Source organism: Balaenoptera ricei, chromosome 6 (assembly GCF_028023285.1).
Source record: "Balaenoptera ricei isolate mBalRic1 chromosome 6, mBalRic1.hap2, whole genome shotgun sequence".
NCBI lineage: Eukaryota > Metazoa > Chordata > Mammalia > Artiodactyla > Balaenopteridae > Balaenoptera > Balaenoptera ricei.
The window spans coordinates 116,878,681-116,906,077 of NC_082644.1; the positions used below are offsets into that span (position 1 = coordinate 116,878,681).

Here is a 27,397-nt window from a genome sequence, read left to right on the forward strand (position 1 = left end):
ACAAGGATGTCCACTCTCACCACTATTATTCAACATAGTTTTGGAACTCCTAGCCACGGCAATCAGAGAAGAAAAAGAAATAAAAGGAATACAAATTGGAAAAGAAGAAGTAAAACTGTCACTGTTTGCAGATGACATGATACTATACATAGAGAATCCTAAAAATGCCACCAGAAAACCACTAGAGCTAATCAATGAATTTGGTAAAGTTGCAGGGTACAAAATTAATGCACAGAAATCTTTTGCATTCCTATCCACTAATGACGAAAAATCTGAAAGAGAAATTAAGGAAACACTCCCATTTACTATTGCAACAAAAAGAATAAAATACCTAGGAATAAACCTACCTAGTGAGACAAAAGACCTGTATGCAGAAAACTATAATATACGGATGAAAGAAATTAAAGATGATACCAACAGGTGGAGAGATATACCATGTTCTTGGATTGGAAGAATCAATACTGTGAAAATGACTATACTACCCAAAGCAATCTACAGATTCAAGGCAACCCCTATCAAATTACCAATGGCATTTTTTACAGAACTAGAACAAAAAATCTTAAAATGTGTATGGAGACACAAAAGACCCCGAATAGCCAAAGCAGTCTTGAGGGAAAAAAACGGAGCTGGAAGAATCAGACTCCCTGACTTCAGATTATACTACAAAGCTACAGTAATCAAGACAATATGGTACTGGCACAAAAACAGAAACATAGATCAATGGAACAAGATAGAAAGCCCAGAGATAAACCCACACACCTATGGTCAACTAATCTATGACAAAGGAGGCAAGGATATACAATGGAGACAAGACAGTCTCTTCAATAAGTGGTGCTGGGAAAACTGGACAGCTACATGTAAAAGAATGAAATTAGAACACTCCCTAACACCATACACAAAAATAAACTCAAAATGGATTTGAGACCTAAATGTAAGACCAGACACTATAAAACTCTTAGAGGAAAACATAGGAAGAACACTCTTGACATAAATCACAGCAAGATCTTTTTTGATCCACCTCCTAGAGTAATGGAAATAAAAACAAAAATAAACAAATGAGACCTAATGAAAGTTAAAAGCTTTTGCACAGCAAAGGAAACCATAAACAAGATGAAAAGACAACCCTCAGAATGGGAGAAAGTATTTGCAAACGAATCAACGGACAAAGGATTAATCTCCAAAATATATAAACAGCTCATTCAGCTCAATATTAAAGAAACAAACAACCCAATCCAAAAATGGGCAGAAAACCTAAATGGACATTTCTCCAAAGAAGACATACAGATGGCCAAGAAGCACATGAAAAGCTGCTCAACGTCACTACTTCTTAGAGAAATGCAAATCAAAACTACAATGAGGTATCACCTCACACCAGTTAGAATGGGCATCATCAGAAAATCTACAAACAACAAACGCTAGAGAGGGTGTGGAGAAAAGGGAACCCTCTTGCACTGTTGGTGGGAATGTAAATTGATACAGCCCCTATGGAGAAAAGTATGGAGGTTCCTTAAAAAACTAAAAATAGAATTACCATATGACCCATCAATCCCACTACTGGGCACATACCCAGAGAAAACCATAATTCAAAGAGACACATGCACCCCAATGTTCATTGCAGCACTATTTACAATAGCCAGGTCATGGAAGCAACCTAAATGCCCATCGACAGATGAATGGATAAAGAAGATGTGGTACATATATATATACAATGGAATATTACTCAGCCATAAAAAGGAACGAAATTGAGTCATTTGATGAAATGTGGGTGGATCTAGAGACTGTCATACAGAGTGAAGTAAGTCAGAAAGCGAAAAACAAATATCGTATATTAACACATGTATGTGGAACCTAGAAAAATGGTACAGATGAATCAGTATGCAGCACAGAAATTGAGACACAGATGTAGAGAACAAATGTATGGACATCAAGGGGGGAAAGCCACGGGGTGGGTGGGGATGGTGGTGTGCTGAATTGGGCGATTGGGATTGACATGTATACACTGCTGTGTATAAAATTGATGACTAATAAGAACCTGCTGTATAAAAAAAAAATAAAATTAAATTTAAAAATTAAAAAAAAAAAGAAACAGAGCCTAAAAGCAATAACTTGGTTTTTATGTTTACTGTCCTCTAAAAAATAATTTTCAATATTAAAAAAAAATTGTTTCTACTGAAATATAAGCTTACATGAAAGGGGAAAATAAATATTTAAAGGATTATACATTTACAGTATAAAATGAGGATATAAATTATCTTTACATCCATTCTGCAGTTAACAAACTTTCTGAATATCAACTTACCTGAGTTGCTTTGCATAGCTGAGTTCAATCTCTGTCCTTTCCTTTACAAATTTGATGTATTTCTCAAGAATATCAATTCCCCACTGTGTGTGTTTTTCTAAGTTGTCAAATTGATCCTGTTAATAAAAAACAAAGGGAGAGCTTGTAATCTTTCTCTGTGATTAACGTAACTTCAGTGAACAATTCTCTCAACAATAAATCAGTACGTAGAAAGCAGTTCTAACATTTTCCATGATTGTACTCGGGTGCTTTTTCGCTGAGCAATTTTAAATCAACATTACCAAATTTGGTTTGAAAACTGCCTGAGATATTGAACTCTGACCCCTCTGTTCACGTCCCCTATTCCTGTTAGAAACATGGTGTTTGGATGTATTTAATGTCCTAGTGCAAAGCAAAGTGTCTTCTGCAGATACCAAAAACTGAGAGATGAAACACACTCCCGTGTCAACTCAGTCACACTATTAGCACCTTAACTGTTATCTCTGAGTTAGCATTCAGGATAAGCTCACTGAAATTTGGGACAAGGAAATGGCAGGGAGAAGAGTTACAAAATACTGCTTTCTTCAAACAAATGACTCATGCGGACTTCATTCCAACATTCAACCATGCATCAAGCCTCCTCTGTTTGCCAGGAATGGTGCTTGGGGCTGGGGAACAAGAAAGAAGAGAATTATAGCCACGATGTACAGGCTGCCTCAAGATTCCTAGTCTGGAAGAGAGCGGGTAGGTATTCCAGCCACCCGTAATGCAAAGGCAGGGAGAGGCCCAGGAATCAGGGGGACCGGTCCTGCTGGAGCTCAAGGTGGGGGTAGGGCGCAAGGGAATGAGTGGTGGTGGGTGACAGAACTACAGGGTCCCGGCCTGATCACCCAGGGCCTTGAATGCCGAGTTAAGGTGTCTAGACTCCCTGGTGGGCACAAGTGAGCCACTGAAGGGCTCGCAAACGGAGTGGCACAACCAGAGATATGTTTAGCATCACCAGGAGCTGGATGTCAGGGGACTGTTCAATAGTCCAAAGCAGAGAAACTGGGAGCAGAGGGGAGGATTTTATAGACCATGAACAAAGAATCAGCTAGTCTTCGTGACTGATCGGATGGGGAGGCTGGAAGGGATATGCAGGAGAGGGGAGGATTCTAGGGCGACTCCTTGGTTCTGCTTCCTGTGAGTACACAGGCGGAGGGGCAGCAGTTTGGGGTGAAGTGACATGTGGAGTCAGGGACTGACATGTCCAGAAGAGAGTTGGAAACACAGATGTATTCAGGGCTCAAGGACGGAGGCCTGGGAGCTGGTAGATCTGAAACAATAGCCAAGGATCAGAACCCCAGAGTCAGCTGCAGCTCTGCACTGAATTCATAAAGAGGGCCAAGCCCAGGGAGGAGAGCCCGGAAAGACCTACGAAGGTGAAGAGGGTGTTAGCACAACATTGGGGAAGAGGAATTTGCAAAGGTGAAAGTCTGCTCATAAGAGGTAACAGCAATAGCGGATGAGGTTCTAGCCCCAGCTCTGGGACTTCGCAGAGAAAGGCCACGGAACATCTCAAGGTTTTAGTCATCCGCCTACAAGATGAAGATAGAATCCCCGCCTCCCCACCTAATTTGAGAAATCGGTCGTTAGGATCATGTAAAATGGAAAAGTGCCAAGTCAAATACAAACACATAAAGCCACCATGTAACCCTATCCCAGGCGTATACAATCTTACAATATACACTCGGCATTGTCCTTCAGCTTATTTTTTAGATCCAGCGTCTTCAATTTTAAATCTATCATTGTGCTTTGATTCTATTTTCCACTCAAAGCAGTGCAAACTGTAACATGAGAAAACGTTCCATATACTTGACCTGGAGCAGGAGGGTGGCAGAGTCAAGACACTTTTTTCTCAAACTTGAGAAACCCTGGGAATTCCCCGGCGGTCCACTGCTTAGGACTCTGCGCTTCCACTGCAGGGGGCATGGGTTCCATCCCTGGTCGGGGAACTAAGATTCTGCAAGCAAGATCCACAAGAGAAACCCTCTTCTGAAGAAAAATAATTTCCTCAACCTTACTCCCGCCCAGGCCCACAGAACAGTTTGAGAAACCTCAGCTTAAGAAGTTCAGGCTTTCTTTTACAAGAATATTTTCTAATTGAAAGTAATCACTGTACAATGTTTACCTTTATACCTAATAATTTCTAATATTATCATAAAAAATCAGAGACCAATATTTAAGATTTTCATTGATTCTTGGTCCTCAATAACATATTCCACAAACTCTGAGATTTCATTTCAAGAAACACTGCTCAAGAATGTTATTTATTTATGTTACCTATAAGGTCAAGGGTTGTCAGGCAAATTTATAGTGTAAACAAGACTGTAGATCTCTTTAAACTACTTGAGAGAGCAAATATACAAACAGTTCAAGTAATGATTACAATCATCCCTAGTTATTTAGAGAAGGCTTCTTTAAAGCTCTCTGCTAATTGGTAACCCTTTGTTAATATAGTTTCATATTGACCTTATTTATTTAAAATTCCTTTTCACACACCTCCCTCCATTTGAGAGCCCTCTCTCTGTATAATTTCCTATCTCCAGAGCCTTACTGTTTTTAGCAGTTATAGATGTTTATAGATGTTATAAACATCTATAGATGTTTATAGATGTTTCCTTGAAGACTTACTAAGATAGTCTGCTCTTAGATTTCACCCTTGTCCTGCTAACAACCTAAGTTCATATTTTTCCTTATTATATTACTTTGCAATTCTTTTTAGCCCTAATATGTATAATATAAAGCAACAGCTTTTGAGATCAAAACACTTTTTTAAAAATCTACATTTGAATTGAGTCCACCTTAAAAATTACGGGCCTCAAACCAACAATATGTTTTCAATAAAGTTATCTGTATTCAAGAACATTCTGCAAGCTATAATAAAGCACTTACTAAAATAACAGGGTCCAAGTGAGATAGAAGATCTTAATAATAAAAAACCTGACTCAGTAACAAATAAACTAGTACTTGCTTGTGAATATAGCATAGTTCTTTTTTATGCTACATTAAAACATCTCCAGTGACGCCAGGCTCTACTGCTGCTGTCACATGGATGGCCACAACATGGACTTTCTTGACAGCAGTTACGAGAAAATTCAAAACAGATGAAAAACTAATCAACCCACTTACATTCTTGACTAAAATGTGGAAAACTTAATGGAAAAAAACCTCCAAATCTTAAAAAGACTCTTTTGTAAGCAAATATTTTAGGTGGTGTTTTTAAAAATAGCCTTTGCTACTTTGGGGATGGTACCATTATCAAAAATGAGTCCTTTCCATTATCTGTGAATTATACCTCAATTAAAGACAGGGAGGGAGGGAGGGATGGAGAGGGAGAGAAAGAGAAAGAGAGAAATGCATCCCTTCTTGTTTAATGTCACATGATGACAGTTTTGAAGACTCCTTTGCCCTCTTAAAAATCGTTGAGGAGGGCTTCCCTGGTGGCACAGTGGTTAAGAATTCGCCTGCCAATGCAGGGGACACGGGTTCGAGCCCTGGTCCGGGAAGATCCCACATGCCGCAGAGCAACTAAGCCCGTGCGCCACAACTAGTGAGCCTGTGCTCTAGAGCCCACATACCACAACTACTGAGCCCACAAGCCACAACTACTGAAGCCCGTGTGCCTAGAGCCCGTGCTCCGCAACAAGAGAGGCCACCACAATGAGAAGCCCGCGCAACACAACAAAGAGTAGTCCTCACTCGCCGCAAATAGAGACTGCACACAGCAATGAAGACCCAACGCAGCCATAAATAAATAAATAAATAAATAAATAAATAAATCAATCGTTGAGGACCCCAAAGAGCTTTTGTTTACATGGTTTATAGCTATCAATATTTACTCTATCAGAAATTAAAAACGAAAAGATTTTTAAAATACCTATCAATTCATTTATAATAAATCATTTATAATATTAAATCATTAAAATATTAAATTCATTTATAATAATAAATCATTTATAACAATTCATTTATAATAAATCCATTATATATGAATGTAACTAGCATATTTTTTTTTAATTTTTTTTTTTATTTTTAGGAACTTTACTTTCCAAAACAAAACAAAACAAAACAAAATGAGAAGAATGGCACTGTTTTACATTTCTGTAAATCTCTTTAATGTCTGGTTTAATAGAAGACAGCTGGATTCTCATATTCTTTTATATTTAGTCTGTTATGAGTCTTTACTTTGGTGGAAGTACATCAAAAAATACAACTTCGGGGCTTCCCTGGTGGCGCAGTGGTTGAGAATCTGCCTGCCAATGCAGGGGACACGGGTTCGAGCCCTGGTCTGGGAAGATCCCACATGCCGCGGAGCAACTGGGCCCGTGAGCCACAATTACTGAGCCTGCGCATCTGGAGCCTGTGCTCCGCAACAAGAGAGGCCGCGATAGTGAGAGGCCCGCGCACCGCGACGAAGAGTGTCCCCCGCTGGCCACAACTAGAGAAAGCCCTCGCACAGAAATGAAGACCCAACACAGCCATAAATAAAATAAATAAATAAAAAATTAAAAAAAAAATACAACTTCACACAGATATGTAGTTAGAAAATGGAGGAGTATTTCAATGCCTTTCCTAGGTAATTGCAGATGTTCTTATTTGACACCACACCCAAACTCAACAAATAGTAGTTTCTTAAAGGCTAGCTGCAATGTGAAATCTGAAACCATGGCAATGAATTTTTCATACTGGTTACAATAAAATGCACTAGTCTATCTTGCACTTTGAATGGATCTTTTACCTACGCATGACTGCATTATGCACTGGTCATTTGGAAAATATTATTTCACTGATATATGCAGATCTTCCAAGTGTTGACACATTTCAGTATAAAATATTTTAAAATTCCATGTTTATTTCACTACCTATCTTATCTGATGAGTCTTTAAATATTTGGAAACTGTCAAGCTCACAGTGCCATGTACACATTTTCCAAAATTCTAATTTCCACTTAAAAGCTGGAATTTTATCATTGGCAACAAATGTTGTCAGTTGTTTCCTTGAGGTGACAGGCTCACTTCATTCATTTTTGAGAAAATGTCTGCCAAATGCCCAAGAGTTTGTCTGTCGATCGTTCTTTGAAGTAAAAACGGTGTCCTATGATAAAAGCAGCTAGACCAGCTCAAAACAATCACTTAAGTATTTTGGTTTAAGCATACTTCCTGTCTGTCTTGTCACACACACTATTAAAAAGATGTATGATGTATATTCAAAGGTTGAGATTTAATAAAATTAATAATCTTTACTGTTTCATCAAGGACATTTAAAAATAAAACCGATTTATTTTTTTAACAACTAATGGTGAAGAATTCAGTTAACTTCTACTACAGTTTGGAGCCACCCTGATTCCTGCTAAGGCAGCAGCCATCTTGCCAACACTGCTTTTGCACCATCAGTACAAATGCCAACACAGTGAAAAAGACAATGTCTTAGTATCATTATGAAAATAGTTTTGACTGCATGGACTCCATGAGAGGGTTTCTGGAACCTCCAGAGGTCCAGGGACCACACTTTAGGAACCACTGTCATATGACACATACTCTAAAATTTCTACTTGAAAGCTTCATATTGCCAAAGATGAAGAAAGTCAGATAATGTATGACCTAATGGAAAATGTTTAATTTATAAGAGCATACTATATATACACTCAACAAATAACTCCAAAATTGCCAAAAGGACTGCAAATGGATGTGTCCAAGTAGCTGGTTACAACCTGACAGGTACCTTTCCAGAATCTTCCCGCTCCCCCAGAGCCTCCTCTTGAATTCTCATTGCTCCCTGAATTCCAACCAACCAAAGGCTCCTGCCAGGAGCTTTCAGCTATAAGGGGCTGAGTAAGCTGAAGAGACAAATGAGGAAAGTTGCAATTGTATTAATCAATATACAATTGCTGTATCTTACAATTATTTTTCAGGTGTGGTTTTCTGTCCTAGACTGTGATTAAGCTCCTTTATACACTGAAGATTGAACTGAAATAAGCATGAACTCTGGCATTTGTTTGGCTCATTGTATCTTCATCAGTTTCTAAAAAATCATGAAGCTGGGACTTCCCTGGTGGCGCAGTGGTTAAGAATCTGCCTGCCAGTGCAGGGAACACCAGTTAGATCCCTGGTCCAGGAAGATCCCACATGCCACAGAGCAACTAAGCCCATGCACCACAACTACTGAGCCCACGTGCCACAACTACTGAAGCCCACGCGCCTAGAGCCCGTGCTCAGCAACAAGGGAACCACCACAAAGAGAAGCCCTTGCACTGCAATGAAGAGTAGCCCCCGCTCACCGCAACTAGAGAAAGCCCACGTGCAGCAACGAAGACCCAACGCAGCCAAAATAAAAAAATAAATAAATTTATTTTTTAAAAAAATCATGAAGCTGAATACAAACAAATTTTGCCTCCCCATATACCTACAATATAAACCCATCAGTCAGGGTTGAGACTGGTCTCTCTAGGTCAGCATACAATGACTATTCTTGTTTATTTAGGAAGACTTCTGAAATCTGATTTTTTTTTTTCAAATGATGCAAAAGAATTAACACAGGAACTACATGCACAAAAGCTATTTACTTTAAGATGAGGAGACCCAAATCAGCCACAAGGAAGTTTTCTCCAAAGTGTAGGTCAATTTTTAACACGATACTTCCTGTAATCAAAAAGTATTCTAGGGACTTCCCTGGTGGCGCAGTGGTTAAGACTCTGCGCTCCCAATGCAGGGGGCCCGGGTTTGATCCCTGGTCAGGGAACTGGATCCCACATGCATGCCACAACTAAGGAGCCCGCCTGCCACAACTAAGGAGCCCGCCTGCTGCAACTAAGACCCAGCACAACCAAATAAATAAAGTATGCTAAACAGATACATTCAAAATCCCTGGAAAAAGCCAATCTAGTAAGAAACTAAGTTGCTAAAGTTGCCTCTGTGTAAATGGCTCAGACTCAGAGGAAGGGTATACTGAGGGTAGCTCTCCTCCACTTAAATCCGTCCCTCTGCAGCAAGTTACTTACTCAGGGAAGGGAATTATCCCCGCCATATCACTGGGGCACTTCCATCTGTGCTATCAAACCACCACATTAGGATACTCTAATTCTGTGAAAATCCACTTTCCTAAGGACTTGGGCACTTTATAAAGCGGCAGACCTTAAATGGCTCCATTTCAACAGAATCGCTTGGAATGCAATTACTGGTGTTGGCTCCCTCTTCTCTTTGAGGGAAGAGTGTCAGAAGGAATTTGAAAAAGAATAGATACAGGTATATGTATAACTGAATCACTTTGCTGTACACCTGAAACTAACACAACATTGTTAATCAACTATACTTCAATATAAAATAAAAGTTAAAAAATAAGAGTGTCAGAAGGTATAGATTTATCCTCAGTAAATGTAACAAAACCTCCATTTAAAGTGTTTTTAGGGACTTCCGTGGTGGTGCAGTCAGTTGATAAGACTCCACACTCCCAATGCAGGGGCCTAAGGTTCAATCCCTGGTCAGGGAACGAGATCCCATATGCATGCCGCAACTAAGAGTTCGCATGCCACAACTAAGGAGCCCACGTGCTGCAACTAAGACCTGGTGCAACCAAATAAATCAATTTAAAAATATGTTTTAAAAAAATCCATTTGAGTCTGAATAGTCAAGTGGCTGCATCTACAGAAACAAAAAAAGTTTTATAAAACTTTATAAACAAGGGACCTCCCTGGTGGTCCAGTGGTTAAGAATCCACCTTCCGATGCAAGGGACGTGGTCCGATCCCTGGTAGGGGAACGAAGATCCCACATGCCGCGGGGCAACTAAGCCCTCGCGCCGCAACTACTGAGCCTGCACACTCTGGAGCCCGCGAGCCACAACTAGCAAGAAGCCCGTGCGTCGCAGTGAAGATCGCATGTGCTGCAACTAAGACCTGACGCAGCCAAATTAATTAATTATTAAAAACTTAATAAACAAAAATGTGTCATCCAAAATACCACCTGTAATTCTATTTCTTGAATGTTTAACAAAGACTTCAATTCATTTTCATGGACAAAAGAAGACTTGTTCTCGTACATTAAATTAAAAGCAGAAATACCCCCAAATATAGGTTCAACATAAAAGTTGTCAAACCTTAAAAGTGATGAAAAACCATTACCCAAAGTGACTTCAATGTTTGACCACAGTAGATAAAATGTGAAAGGCAGCATTAGAGTGTTTCTTTCAAGCAGCCAGAAACCCTTATGTTTTGGCAATATAAGTAGAGGCAGATTCTGTCAAACCGTATACACAATACATCTGCTGATTCTGAAACGGGTCCTGTGAATTGGTGTGGTGTGCTCCTTGGGTTGAAAATGCCTACTCAAGCAAGAGCCTGTGACATAATTGACAAAATAGGGGCTCTGATATCATAGGGTCATGGCTGGACAGTCAAGTTAGTACAATGGATTTTAATTAGGAAGGGAATGCACGCAAAATGAAAGGTTTTCCTGAACTCAGAATCTCTTTAAAAAGCAAGTCTACAACATGGCATAAAAATAGGTATACAAATTTAGGTATATTTGCTGTAACGAGTCACCATTGAACACTCTTTCTGTTGTGAAAATGAAAAGACTAAAGAATTAGTCCATGTTCACGGTTCTTTCCAGCCATTGCATTGGAAACATGAGAGGTAAGAACATAAACAAACACAAGATGAAAATACATGTATGAGTCAAAAAAAAAAAACTTTAGCTGAAGTTTGAGGCAACAGCATATGGATGAAGTTAGCGACATGAAGAATGTGGAAAGGCGCACAGAACATGAAAAGCTGCATTTTGGAATTTTTCTAACGATAATTATATTGTGTAAAAAGGGCAATAAAGAGGCTAATGTTGGATGTACAACAAATGAGAGGCCCCAGAAAGCAGAAGACTTGGGGCTAATGAATGTGGGGTGCCCTCAGCCAAATGTGATGCGATTTCACGTTGCATCCTGAAGTGAAACGAGAAGGTGACAACTATAACATGGAGAGAAAGCACCAGAATTTTGACTCTACCAGAGTCCAAGCAGATGAGATTTGGAGGGGAAATTGCTATGGAACGTATTCCTTTAAGAAGCCACAATGAGGGGCTTCCCTGGTGGCGCAGTGGTTAGGAATCCGCCTGCCAATGCAGGGGACACGGGTTCGTGCCCCGGTCCGGGAAGATCCCACATGCCGCGGAGCGGCTAGGCCCGTGAGCCACAACTACTGAGCCTGCGCGTCTGGAGCCTGTGCTCCGCAACGGGAGAGGCCGCGACAGTGAGAGGCCCGCTCACCGCAATGAAGAGTGGCCCCTGCTCGCCGCAACTGGAGAAAGCCCTTGCACAGAAACTAAGACCCAACACATCCAAAAATAAATAAATAAATAAGTTTATTTAAAAAAAAAAAAAAAGAAGCCACAATGAGCTTCTGGCCTATTTCAATGTTCTTAGAACACCTTAGTCACTTTCCACCCCCATCTCTGTTCCTTTGGATACAGTAAAAGCAACAAACAAACATCTGTAACTCCCCCAAACAGACTGAGTGAAAGAGACTGCAAAGGATAAGATTTTAAGGAAAACACATTTCAAATAGCGCTTACTTTCTTTCATTAAAAAAAAAAACAAGCCAACCCACTAACTTTGTAAATGATATTTTTAACAGTATTTTTCCAGATAGGCATTATCAAATATCTTAAGCAGAGGAGGCAAAGAATTAAGGATGATGGGTGCAGGGGGGAGGGATAAATTAGGGAGTTTTGGATTAACAGATACACACTAATGTATATAAAGTAGATAAACAACAAGGACCTACTGTATAGCACAGGGAACTCTACTCAATACTCCGTAATGATGTATATGGGAAAAGAATATAAAAAAGAGTGGATATATGTACATGTACAACTGATTCACTTTGCTGTACACCTGAAACACAACACTGTAAATTAACTATACTTCAAAGAAAGAAAGGAAGGAAGGAAGGAAGGAAGCAAGAAAGAAAAAGGACGATGAAGCTATAAAAACTAGGTTCAGAAAGCTGGGTCTAGCTTGTAAGTAGTGGGCTGAATCAACAATGCTAATTGAAGATAGAAACTAGTCAGAGAACAAAATCTTGTTCTTTATAAGAAAAAACACTCTGTCTCATTGTGACAGCACACAAGAGGGGCTTTGCTTAGTCAACTCATGACTGTAAGATGAACATCTGTAACACAAACACCCAGAATCGTTACTGTCTGGCTTCGACCTGGCACGGAATCTCCTCATTCATTTCCTGGTTTCTGTGCATCAGCTTGGAACATTGAAGGTTGTCTAAATATGAACTGGTTCCTTTCCCGAGCCCACTCCATCAGCAGGTGCAAGAGTTCAGTCCCCTTCCCCTCCTCCAGCTGTCCAGCATTCCTCTGTGCCCTGGAGAACTCACTGTACCTCTCAAACATCCCACACTGTCCTCCACGGGTGATTCTCTCCTCCAGGAAGCATGTTCAAGACCAACACAAGGGCAGAAGAAAAGAGGGAGGGAAAGAGGAGGAAACCACACTCTAAATACCAGGAAGAACTTTGAAGGCAGCCCAAAGACTAATGAAGAGCAAAGTATATAAGCTAAATTTTTAATGAAAAGGAAAAGCCAGATTTTAAAAGTCTGACATTTCTAAACTCTATAAAAATATTTCCAGGTGTGTGTGGGGCGTTGGGCAAAATATTATAGAAATATCACAGGGAAAAATTTTTTTAAGCCCTGGCGCCTGAAACTTAGTTAACGTCAATGAAAAAGATTATCTAAACACTTAGCAATTTACTCACTTCCAATTTTAAGTAAAGAAGGTTAAGCAAAAACAGGCTGTCCCTTTCCAAGACAGGGGATACCGAGTCTCAATCCCACTGCCACAACCCAGTGTCTGACCCAAAGAACCCACATGACAGGCTAGATTGGACCCATCAGAAAGTCTCTGAACATAGGTGCTGGAGGTAAGAGGTGAAAATTGTCCCTGTGCATGCTAAGTTAGAGAAAAAAAACGTGAGCCTGCAGAGATGGAGAATAAAGCAGAGATGCCAGACAACATTACTCTGGGCATTCAAAGTGGGTGTACGGCGAGCTTTCCACTGGCTGACTCAAGTCCTTTGGGAGACTGGCCTGTTCTTCCAGCCCCTGGTTCTGTAAGATATCCCTTGGAACAGACCCTCTTGGCTGGCAACGAAGCAGTTGCCTGCCCCCCATTCTGTGGGTCGAGCACCTCTCCTGATACAAGGTCTCTTTTCCCATCTCCCTTGCAACTAGGACATGAACATGTGACATCACCCTGGCTAGTCAGGTGTATGGGATTTCTACAGGTGGCTCCTGAGAAAGATTATCCTCCCTATTAAACTCCTCCTCTGGGCTTCCCTGGTGGCGCAGTGGTTGAGAGTCTGCCTGCCGATGCAGGGGACACGGGTTCGAGCCCTGGTCTGGGGGGATCCCACATGCCGCGGAGCAACTGGGCCCGTGAGCCACAACTACTGAGCCTGCGTGTCTGGAGCCTGTGCTCCGCAACAAGAGAGGCCGCGATAGTGAGAGGCCCGCGCACCGCGATGAAGAGTGGCCCCCACTTGCCGCAACTAGAGAAAGCCCTCGCACAGAAACGAAGACCCAACACAGCCATAAATAAATAAATAAATAAATAAACCCAAAGCTTTAAAAACAAACAAACAAACAAAAGTTTATTAAACTCCTCCTCTTCTTAACTTGACTTGGTCATAGCTGCCTGTGGTGCTTGGAACTGCACCCTCTCTCCCCAATTTGCCCAGCTGCCTTTTACTGCTCCTTCTTGTTTCAGTTTAAACATCACTTCCTCTGAAAGGCTTTCTCTAATCCCACATCTAGATTGAGTCCCATACTTCCAGGCTCCCACTGCCTTTTTATTTTAACCCCCACTACAACTCCAGTGTTTCCACTATAATTCCAGTGCCTATGGTCAGCGCTCAGTAAGAAATGGTTGAATGCTTGCAATTTTGGAAAAGAAACAAGGGGGTGTGGGTTAGATGGAAAGTAACAAAAGACACGAAGAAAATAGGCTTAGATGGTAAGGACACATATTCTCTCACATTACAAAGAGTCCAGAGGCAGGGATGTTCCAGGATTGGTGTTGATGGTCAGTAATTTCATTAAAGAGCCAGATGTTTTTCATCTCTTGTTTCTGCCATTCCCAGCACATCAGTGATGTTTCCTCCTCCTGGTTACAGGAAGTCCCCTTTCTAAATTCTAAAAAATCTGAAATTCCAAACACATCTGGCTCCAAAGGTTTTGGATAATATCAATAGATGTTGAACGTAATTTGGGGAAATCAGTTGCTCAATAAGACAAGATAGGAAAAATAAAAGGTACAAGGATTGGAAAGGAAGAAATATGTCACTCACAGATTATATGATTAACTATGTAGCATAGACAAAAGAATCCAGTGATAATTTTTTAGAATTAAGAGTTTAACATGATTGCTGGATATAAAATCAACGTACAGGACACAATTGCTTTTCTATAAACCAGCAACAAACAGAACATGAAATTTTAGAAACAATTTCATTTACAGTAGCATGAAAAGTTGCAAGTAGATAGAAATGAACTTAATAAAAAATGTGTGAGATCGTCATGGAGAAAATGATAAAATTTTCTTAAGAGACGTTAAAGAAAACCAGAATAAGTGGAGAGATACAAGCCATGTTCATGGATTGGAAGGCTCTATACTGTAAATGTATCAAATCTCCCCCAAATTATCTATAGATCCAATGCAGTTTCAATTAAAATCTCAACAAGTTTTTGGAGAATATAACTCAAAGATTAAAAGGAGTTGAGGAACTTCCCTGGTGGCGCAGTTAAGAATCCACCTGCCAATGCAGGGGACACGCGTTTGAGCCCTGGTCCTGGAGGATCCCACATGCCACGGAGCAACTAAGCCCGCATGCCACAACTACTGAGCCTGTGCTCTAGAGCCCGTGAACCACAACTACGGAGGCCGAGTGCCACAACTACTGAAGCCCGCGCGCCTAGAGCCTGTGTTCCACAATAAAGAGAAGCTACTGCAGCGAGAAGCCCGCGCACCGCAACAAAGAGTAGACCCCGCTTGCCTGCAACTAGAGAAAGCCCACGTGCAGCAACGAAGACCCAATGCAGCCAAAGATAAAAAATAAATAAATTTAAAAAAAAGGAGTTGAAAAGGTAAATCAATAGCCAAAAACACTCTTGAAGAACAAGGCAGGGGTGGGTACTAGCCACACCGGATACTGACTTATTATGAAGTTAATTAACAGGCTGTGTGGTATTGGCCAGGGACAGAAAAATAGGTGAATGTAAAGAACAGAAAGGCCAGGAACAGACCCATGTCAAAAAAGACTTTGTATAGAGAACCTGATGGCAAGACCTGGGGTCTGGAGCTAGAATGAATTGGTTTGAACTCTGGCTCTTTGACATACCAGCTATGTCACATGGAGCAAGTTACTTAACTTCTCTGTGTTTCTGCTTCTTGTCTAAAAAATAGGCATGATAGCAGGATCTATTTGTAGGGTTACTGTAAGGTTTAAATAAGTTATCTCATGCTTAGAGCACTGCTTGGTACATGGTAAGCCCTCAGTAAGTGTGAATACTAGCATCACCACCACCACCACCACCACCACCACCACCACCACCACCATCATCATCATCAAAGGCCAATGGGGAAAAAACAAGCTGTTCAATAAAAGATGCTGGAAGCGGAGGGGGGTGGGTGGTGGTGGTGAGATGAATTGGGAGATTGGGATTGACATATATACACTAATATGTATAAAATGGATAACGAATAAGAACCTGCTGTATAAAAAAATAAAATAAAATTCAAAAATTCAAAAAAGATAAAATAAAATAAAAGGTGCTGGGATAATCGTATATCTATTGAAAAAAATAAAATCAAAACTCTCTTACAATACATACACAAACTAATTCCAGGTAGATTAAGGACCTAAATGGAAAGGGCAAGACCATAACATTTTCAGGAGACAATATAGGAGAATGCTTTTCTGACCTTGAGGTAGGAAAGAATTTTTAAACAAGATACAAAAAACCATTCACTGTAAAGAAAAATAGATTGATAAACCTGACTGTATAAAAACTAAAAACTTCTGTTCATGAAAAGATACCACAAGGAAAGTGAAACGATACAGGACAAACTGGGAGAAGATATTTGTAACACATGATCAACAAAGGGCTAGTAAGTATCTAGAATATAGAAGGAACTCCTTCAAATCAATTTTCTTTTTTTAATTGAGGTATAACTGACATATAACATTATATTAGTTTCAGGTGTACAAAATAATTATTTGATATTTATATTGTGAAATGATTGCCACAGTAAGTCTAGTTAATATCAGTCACCATACACAGTTACAAAAAAATGTTTTTCTTGTGATGAGAACTAAATCATTTCTCAAAAAGAGGAAATAACCCAGTAGGAAAGGGGGCAAAAATCATAATAATTTTAAGAATGAAATGATATTTAGCTTTATTAGTAATCAAGAAAATGCATATTAAAATTATACCCACCCACCTGGCAAAATTTTAACTCAGAAAACACCAAGTGTTAACAAGGATGTGTTGCTAGGTGAATGTTAATATACAGCTGGGGACCTTGGAACACAGATTGGTTTACCTCGTAAAGGTGAGCATTTGCCCCTGTATAACCCAGCAATTCTTCTGCTGGAGATGTATCTTAAGGTCTAGGACCAAAACAATAAACTCTTGCTCATGTGCACCAAGGGACATGCACAGGAATGTTTGTAGCAGCATAATTCACAGCAGCAAAATACAAACAACCCAACTGTCCATCTGATTCCATTTATATAAAGTCCAAAAAGAGACAAAACTAAACAATGTATTGTTTACCGATATATTCACAAGTGATGAAAAACTACAAAGAAAAACAAAATAATATTTTTAACACAAAATTTTGAATAATACTCAATTAGGGCAGGAGAGTATGAAGGTGGAGATGTGGTCAGGCTCATAGGGGGCTTCTGGAGTGAAGTTCTATTTCTTTCCCTGGGTGAAATGCACATGGATGTTCATCTCACTGCTATTTCTGTACACATCATTCTATCCATACAGTTTCATACATTCATTTGTAATATACCATAATTAATATTTAATTGCTAGTTTACAGTTGGATTGATAGGGAAATCTTCAGTATAAGAGGGACTTAAGATCACTTGAACCTCTGCCAACTGGAGATCAAAAATGAAGATACATTTATGAAAGAACAAAATGAAGTCAACAGAAACATCTTACATAAAGTATTGAACTATTACTTTTTCCTTGATTGATGTGCTTATTTTGTCCCCATAAAAAATATAAAACGTTCTTCAGAAGATGGGCATCATTTAATACCCAAGTATGGATTGATTATTGATTGCAAAAAAAGACTTCAGACTTAGAAAGAAAAAACTTTTTAAAAATCCAAGACTATTATTGTCTAAAAGCCAAAAATATTTTTCACATACTATCACAGGAATATAATAATTTCTCTCAAATAAAATGTTGACGAAGGTTAAGAGAACACAAAATATTACAGTCAACAACATATGCTGTTTCTTCCCTATGCCAAAATCACATTCATCCATTCATTCATCCAGCGATATTTTATTGAGCACCTACTATGTGTTAAACACTATACTAGGAACTGAGGGCACGGCAGCAAAGAGAAACATAAATTTTCTGTTCTCATGGAGCTTACATACTACTAGATCTTTACTGTACAATGCTATAAAGAAATCTCAGAAAGATTAATTCAAAATTAGTTTACATTCCCATGAGAAGAACTACTGGGTCTCCAGATAGGAACATCTTAACACCCACTGATACCTATTAGCAGAAGTGACAGTCAAAATATTTAACAACCACTTATCAACTGACTCCCCATCCAATCAGAACAGAGGCCAGCTGTGTTGTAGCATCCTGACTGAAAACCAGCCTTGTCTGCTGCCCAAGCCTCTTCCAAAAAAGGTGAACCAATTACACCCCACCAACAGAGAACAAGGGTCCCTATCTTACTGAACCCTGACCAGAATTGAATATTACCATTTGTAAAACAAAGAACAAATGAACAAAAACAAAACCAAAAAACCCATTTTGCTTATTTGGTAAGGAAAGTGCTTTATTATGAATTTCTTTGATTATTCGTGGAATTAACCTTTTTTAGACATGTTCATTAGCATTTGGAATTTCCTCTTATAATGGTTCTCTTCTTAATCCTTATTCACTTCTCTGTTAGAAATTTTGAAATTATCTTATTGTTCTGCATAAGCTCATCATATCTTAGAGTGTCATATTTGGTATAAATGTTGGATTTAAAATTTGATATGTATTTTTGACACAGAGAAATATAAATGTACGTTTACCTAGGGGGTTAGAACTGTGACTATTTTCCACTTCTCTGTGTGTTCCAAATTTTCTTCAATGAGCATTTTTCCTGATTATCAATATAGTACAATGCTAATTTAATTAACAAGTTATTATTTTAAAGACACCCAAGGAAATAACATAAGGAAATATCTATTCTGGAAGTAACTTTTACCTTCACTTTATTGTATTACCACTTCCTTCCAGGTAGTAATTCATGATAAAATAACATAAATGTTGCCATTTTACTCAAGTTTGATGCTTTTACTAAAAGGAAAAACATCTCTACTGACATATCATGTAACATTAAACAGAAATCCAGGGTTCACTTTCAAATGTCTTTTCCTCTAAATTTCTAAATCTACTGCCAAGTGCTGCCACCTTCATACTAATCAGTTTACCGAAGGTGCACCAGGTACTCTTACCTGTAATTGCAACACTAGTTACCTCTTTCACTGAGCACGACCTCATCTGAGCCTGACTCACTACATCTTGCACCATCAGTCAAGACTAACATGGCACATACCACCTGGGGGCCCTTGTTAAATATTTGTGGAATGAATGAATGAGTCAATGGAAACTCCTTCAGCCATTACTGTAATTCTTCTGCTATTTAATTTCTTCAAGCCCATTATCAGAGTCAGTTTAGTTCACATACGTCGTTTATTTTCCTGGATTTCAGGATAACGTGTGCCAGCCTCTCTGCCAAGAGCTAGGGATGCAACTGTGAACAGAAAAGTACCCTGTTCTCATGAAGCTATTAAAAATGTTACTTTCGAAGAGCCTGCAGTAACATGAGATTTTACATATATAGGGTTGCTTTCTTTTTTTTGCCTTGTTTCTTAAACCTCCAATCATACCATTAGGAGCACTTAAGTCCCTGAGCTTGGGTGCAAAAAAAAAACTTAAAAAAAGAATTCTAGTACATGACTGCTTTCCCTAAGCTGTCGCCAAAGAATGTGAGACAGCTAAATGTTTAGATACCTATAATCCTGGCACAAGTGTTTTCTGTTCATTAATTATACACGGATAGTCAGTTTTCTTAATAAGTAAAAGCTATTCAAGTTTTAAAAATAAACATGAATAGATAGTTCAAAGAAAACCCGCATGTTTGGCTCTATTTTTGAGTGGTTGTAAATTATTTCTAGCTGCATCTTATTTCATTCTTTTGAGCTATTTCTGTGTTACAGATTTATTTTGGGCAAATGCTAATATAACCAATACACTATACTAATGCTTTAAAAACAAACTAAAATGAGTAAACTAAAAACATACAGCGCTGTTGGTCAGGCTAAGTGTTTTATTGCAGGGCAGGGGGAGGTTTGTGGACTCTGTGGCATGAGACTCCAGTCTCAGCGCCTCACTGCACTAGCAGTGTGAAGTTGCATAACTTCTGTGTTACAGTTTCCTCATCTGTAAGTGAAAATAATAATACCACACTTAAAGCCATTGAACTGTATACTTAAAAGTGGTTAAAATGGCAAATTTTATATTATGTATATTTTACAATAAAAAAAGTTTATGAAAAAGACTATTAAGAGAAGTCAGAAAGATCACATTAGACTAGACAATACAGGGCCACGCTGGCCATTGGCAGGAATTTTAGAGTAGGTTGGGGAGTCACTGAAATACTTTGAGAATAGTGAATTGTTCTGATATCGCTTACTGACTTTCAGTATTCATTTTTCACCCCTTCGAAGTTTCTACTTTACCATAAAGACTAGAAGGCTAAAAACTACATTTCTGGGCTTCCCTGGTGGCGCAGTGGTTGAGAATCTGCCTGCCAATGCAGGGGACATGGGTTCGAGCCCTGGTCTGGGAAGATCCCACATGCCGCGAAGTAACTAGGCCCGTGAGCCACAATTACTGAGCCTGCGCGTCTGGAGCCTGTGCTCCGCAACAAGTGAGGCCGCGATGGTGAAGAGGCCCGCGCACCGCGATGAAGAGTGGCCCCTGCTTGCCGCAACTGGAGAAGGTCCTTGCACAGAAACGAAGACCCAACATAGCCAAGAATAAAATATATAAATAAATAAATAAATAAAAGATTACTTAAAAAAAAAAAAAGAATAATAATTTAAAAAAAACCAAACTACATTTCTCAGACTCTCTTGTACGTAGGGATCTGTGTTTAGGTTTCACAAGCGAGATAATGCTCATGAGATCTGAAAAGCGAAAATGAGGCAGTGGGGGAAAAAAAGTACCAACCTGGTAAAGTGGTTGGGACATAAAATGAGTGAATATGGAGTAAAGTGCTGAGAATTGGCACCAAGTAATTAAGTAGCTAAATAATAGCTTACTGACAAATTAAACATCATATCATAGCGATATCATAACACAGGTCAAATGGTTAAATTCTGTACCCTAAAAGACAGGTAAGGGACTTCCCTGGCCATCCAGTGTTTAAGAATCCATGCTTCCACTGCAGGGGGCACGGGTTCGATCCCCGGTCAGGGAACTAAGATACCGCATGCCAAGTGGTGTGGCCAAAAACTAAAAAATTAAAATAAAAAAGTAAAAGACTAGGTAAAACCATCTTTAACACTAGATTCCATTCCCACTTTCTGCACGTGGGTTACTCACAGTGTGAGCTAGTAAGGAATCCAACATTGCTAGTGGTTATGACCATAATCCTGAGTCTAAGAGCAGAAATCCCAGTGTTCCAGGGATTTGGGGTAGGACTGTAGGAAACCTCTAATTCAGTGGGAAGTGCCCATATTTCAGGAATTCTTCAAACAATTATGCAAACACAAGGGTGCAGAAGATGTTAACAACTCAAGATAATCTGCATGGTCATCCATCGACCAATGAATGCATAAAGAAGATATGATACATACATACAATGGAATACCATCAGCCATAAAATAGAATAAAATAATGCCATTTGCAGCAATGTGGATGGACCTAGAGATTATCATACTAATTGAAGTAAGTCAGAAAGAGGTAGACAAATACCATATAATATCACTTATGTGTGGAATCTAAAATATGACACAACTGAACTTATCTACGAAATAGAAACAGACTCACAGACATAGAGAACAGACTTGTGGTTGCCAAGGGGGAGGAAGATGGGGGAGGGATGGGTTGGGAGTTTGGGACTAGCAGATGCAAACTATTATATGCAAGATGGATAAACAACAAGATCCTACTGCATAGCACAGGGAACTATATTCAATATCCTGTGATAAACCATAATGGAAAAGAGTATAAAAAAGAATATATATATGTATATATATGTACATATATATGTATATATATGTACATACAAATATAAAACTGAATCACTTTTCTGTACAGCAGAAATTAACACAACATTGTAAATCAACTATACTTCAATAAAATAAATTTTTTTTAAAAATGGAATCTTCAGAAACATTTTATGAAATCATACATCAATAAAACCTTAGGGGACTTCCCTGGTGGTGCAGTGGTTAAGAATCCGCCTGACAATGCCGGGGACACAGGTTCAATCCCTGGTCCAGGAAGATCCCACATGCCGTGGAGCAACTAAGCCCATGAGCCACAACAACTAAGCCCGTGTGCCACAACTACTGAGCCCACATGCCACAACTACTGAAGCCCGTGCTCCTAGAGCCTGTGCTCCCCAACAAGAGAAGCCTCCACAATGAGAAGCCCGCACACCACAACGAAGAGTAGCCCCCTCTCACCGCAACTAGAGAGAAAGCCCGCGTGCAGCAACAAAGACCCAACACAGCCAAAAATAAATAAATAAATAAATAAATTTACTTAAAAAAAAATTAAAACATTAGCCTCTGGGGGTGGAAAATGTCTTTTTAAAAGAAAGGAGCAACATTGTAAAGCAACCATACTCCAATAAAAATTAATTAAAAAAAAAGGAAAGGAAAGAACCAATGCAGATTCTTTTAAGTTTAAAATAAAAATCGATAGACAATTTTTTTCCTTCACAAGAGCTAATAGGTTAACAGGTTACTTAATGATCTTGGTTTACTGCACTGATTTATTTTTTTACTTTTTAATTAATAGACTTTTTTTCCCCAGCAGTTTCAGGTTTACAGGAAAATTGAGCAGAATGTACAGAGTTCCCATATACTGCTCTCCCCATCCCAGTTTCTGCTATTATTAACATCTTGCATCAGTGTGGTACACTTGCTATAAATCATTAGCCAATATTGATGCATTATTATTAACTAAAGTCCATAGTTTACATCATGGTTCACTCTTGGTGTTGTACATTTTATGGGTTTCACCAAATGAATAATGGCATGTATCCACCATTACAGTATCATACAGAAGCGTTTCACTGCCCTAAGAATCCCCTATGCTCTACCTATTCATCCCTCCCTCCATCCTAAACCCTGGCAACCTGTGATTTTTTTACTATCTGCATAGTTTTGCCTTTTCCAGAATGTAATACAGTTAGAATCAGACAGTGGGTAGCTTTTTCAGACCGGCTCTTTCACTTAGCAATGTGCATTTAAAGTTTCTCCATGTCTTACAAGGACCTACTGTATAGCACAGGGAACTATACTCAATATTATATAATAACCTATAAGAGAAAAGAATCTGAAAAAGTATATATATACATATATATATATATATGGGATATGTATAACTGAATCCCTGTGCTGTACACCTGAAACTTACACAATTTGGAAATCAACTATACTTCAATTAAAAGATTTTTTTAAAAAAGTTCCTCCATGTCTTTCTGTGACTTGAAGGTTCATTTCTCTTTATTGCTGAATAATATTCCATTGTCTGGATGTACCAGTTTGCTTTACACCATTCACCTACTGAAAGACATCACAGTTCTTTCTGAGTTTTGGCAATTATGAATAAAGCTATAAACATCAGTGTGCCGGTCTGACTGATATTTTCCCTTCCAAAAAAAATTCTTTTTTGTTCTGGAGTTGTTCTCTTTATTTCTTTATTTTAAAAAGCGACATGGATAACAAAAGAATGACAGTATTATTTAAAAAGCACACTGCACAGAAAAGTCAGGATTTCCTCAAATTAAGAAAACTTTCTCTTGGATGGTTCTCTCAGCACTATTAGGCATTTGTAAGAAATTCTAATGAACAAAAAAGGACATGGCGCCTTTAAGAACTATGAATAATTTAAGGTGGGGCAAATTGTAAGAATGTTGTGCAATTTTTATTTTCAGGCAGTATTTGTAAAGATAGCATAAACTAGCAAGACAATATTTACTTCTCCAGAGAAGCCTCTTGAAATTACCTGGACTTAGCTGGCTCCCCAATCATAGTCTCATAATATTATGTACCTTTCTCTTGCGACATTGATCAGAGTATAAATCCGCATCTACCTGGGAAGTTATTTAATTAGTAAGCTCTATGAGGGCAGACACCCTCTGGGTGCTCACCCCTGTATTCCCGCAGGACATAACAGAATGAATATCTTGGCAAAAGTACTATTTTAATAATATCAAAAGAGCCAGTGTTAGTGAGAAATTTCTTAAACTTAAAAACGTATTTCTGGTTTTGAGAAGATTTAAATGGCATCACATTCATGGCTAATTAAAAATTATTGTAGAAAGAAAAGACAAAAGAATTACTAAGGTTCACTGCAATTTTCACTATCTCAAAATTTTGTTTTTAGACCTGCCATATAGCATATAGAGAATACCTGGATTATTTTAAATGCAGTCAAAAAAGTCCACTTTTATATACAGTTGCCACTTAGTAAAATAAGAATATATGAATAAAGAAATGTGGTCTATATAAACAATGGAATATTATTCATCAAGAGAAAGAAGGAAATACCACCATTTGTGACACATGGATAGACTTGGAGAGTATTATGCTAAGTGAAAGAAGTCAGACAGAGAAAGACAAATACTGTATGGTATCACTTATATGTGGAATCTAAAAAAAGCCAAACTCAGAGAAACAGAGTAGAATGGTGGTTAACAAGGACCAGGGGAGAATATGGAAATGGGAAGATGCTGGTGAAAGGGTACAACCTTCCAGTTAGAAGATGAACAAGTTCTAATGTACAGCATGGTGATTATAGTTAATAATGTTATATTATATACTTAAAAGTCGCTAGGAGAGTAGATCTTAAATGTTCTCACCACAAAAAAAGAGATGGTAATTATGTGACATGATGGAGGTGTTAGGTAACACTAAGGTGGTAATCACTCTGTAATATATAAGTGTATCAAATCAACAAGTTGTACATCCTAAACATATACAATGTTATATGTCAATTATATTTCAATAAAGCTCAGGTACAGAAGAATATAATGTAGCTGAATTGTACCAGAAGAATTTCTACTAACTATGAAAATTCTGCCCCCTGAAAATCTGAAGTACGGACTTTATTTCAAGCAAGTAAGAATCATCTTTTGCTAGCTAGAAATAGTAAAATAATACATTAAAAAAGACAATCAAATCATTATATTTTTCCCCAGACAAAGGCCAACATACACCAGCCAAGCTGATTTTTTGGATTGAACTGACAATCAGATTGCATTGGTTTCATAAAAAGTCTTTATGGGTTTAATAGTGATTTTGGATGAAAGATACACCCATGGAGTGATTTAAGAAAATATTTTGGAATACCAATTTTGTAATTTGCTCTGATGTTTACTAAAATCAATGAGTAAAGCTCCAAAAGAGATCATTATGACTGCGCCATCTGGAGCCCAAACTGCCACGCAAATTCAAATCTGACAGTAATTAACTGGAAAGAAATAAACAATACCACCCCTGCTTGTTTTGTTGTTTGTTTTGGTTTTCTGAATGATGGCTGGCCAGGAAGGAACCTCAAATTTTTCAAGTGGTCAAATGCACAATGCTGATTTTATCTCTATAAACACTGCACTATTTTAACAGGACCCCACTAGATTAAAAACAAAACAAAAAAGACTACAGAACTTGAAAGTAACCACTACAAGTCCCTTATAAAGCTGTTCTGATGATTTGCCTTTTAGGCAACAGAATTATGTTTTAATCATATTTCTCCACGTGGATACTAAAGGGGAAATCCCCGTTGGCTGTCAAAACCCTAGCATGACACACATGCCACGAACAGCAGTGATTCTGCCTAGGAGACAATATCATATGTGCTTATTTTCACATCAGCAATATACATGAACATAGATTTTCTCATTTAATCGGGGGTACTTTAGAAATGCCCTCTAACTTTTCTTGTGTTAGGCATTTTTTCCCTCTTTTTGGTTTACTAAGTGTTGTCTATTTGAGACTATTAGTGCAATAATAACTTTAAAACGACTGTTTCTGTAACACAAACTACCTCACGTCAACATAAAACCAAAGGGTACTAAGAATTTAGTAACAACACCAAAAATTACCAATAGGAAGAGAGCATTACTATGCTATGCCAACTCAGCAGAGATAGAGTCCAATTCAAACCTTAAGTTTCTTGTACTCTGCTCTGAATGCCTTAACAGATTCAAGGGAGGTTAGCACTCCAGAACTTTGAAAAGCTGCCATTTTCTCAAGTGGCAGGCAGCCTTCAGCCCTTCATTCCCACTGCAGGAACAACAGAGAGTATAAAACCCACTGGCCCCTGTAGATCGTGGGCGTCAGCATACAGCCAGAGTTAGTTCTAACATCCTGTATTACTGAGATGAATTAAAATCACTGTTAAATAGATACCCATAGATTCCCACCTCTGTTTAAAAAAAAAAAAAAAAAAGACTTCTCCAAAATAATCTCAAATTGCTGGCTACTTTTCCAAAGTGCTTCTGACCTAACATAAAACTGGTCATTCAGAACAGATGGGTTTTTAGGTGTTGAAAAATTATGATAGCATTCTAGAAATCTCATACCTATTCAACTTAAGGACGGCTGTCAGGTCTTTTCATACCCACCCCCTCGGCACCTCGCTCGGTGCCTTGCACAATGCATGTTTGTGGAAGTGAGTTATAACACAGGTAAACTGAATGATGTTTATAGTCAATCTAGCTATAGTGGCTTTAGAAAAAGAAAGAACCAAAGAGTTATTTTCGGTCCCACGCTGCAATTACAGTAAGGTGTAAAAAAGTCAACCTTGACCGCTCACTCTCAGTTCCATTCTCTTCTACTTCAGAACACTACCATTAGCCAACTTAACTGAAAGCCACTAAATACTGGTTTGGGTAGATAGCTTAACAACTGATTTGGTGAAAAATTAATTTTGCAGAGAGAACAGTTACCAATTAATTTTTTGAGTTCGGTCTAACGTTGTGGGTGTATTTTTAAATAGCACCTAATATACCCTTAGAACCTTTTTTGCAACAAGAGTTCTTAGACAGTCACTAAGGAGACTTCAAACACGACACAGCAATCCTTTAATTATTTGGGAAAACATTTCTAGAACCCTTCTGAGAAGCTTAAACTCAATTGTTTTATACAGTGTTTACAATGGCTTTTAAATTTCCAAAGACCAAGGAGCTTCCCAGATGATCAGTTTGCCATCTTAGAGATAACAAATATGCCCAGTACCAGTCTGATTTTTTATCTTGTTTTCTTTTAAATTAAGGTGAAATTCACATAACATAAAATTAACAGCACTCGATTGTTGAGTGGATATCAAAACGTTTGATTACACACAGTTGGGGAAAACTCTAACACATGGCTGGTGAGAGCACAATTGTTAGACCCTCTTTGGAGGGTGGTTTGGTGATACTTATCTAAGTTCTTGGTATTTATCCTCCAAATATACTTACACGGATGTAAAATAACACATATAAGACTATTAATCTGTACTATGTTTAATAGG

The 27,397-nt window shown here is 38.5% G+C and overlaps 1 protein-coding gene across 7 annotated transcripts in view; it reads right to left on the reverse strand.

The window, feature by feature from the left end:
- Positions 1-27,397, reverse strand: part of FNBP1 (formin binding protein 1) — a 144,119-nt gene that overhangs the window by 97,911 nt on the left and 18,811 nt on the right. For all 7 annotated transcript variants that reach the window (XM_059925824.1, XM_059925829.1, XM_059925828.1 and 4 more), the window contains exon 2: positions 2,300-2,415. In XM_059925824.1, the coding sequence (XP_059781807.1) occupies positions 2,300-2,415 (116 nt within the window). The remainder of the gene's footprint in view (positions 1-2,299; positions 2,416-27,397) is intronic.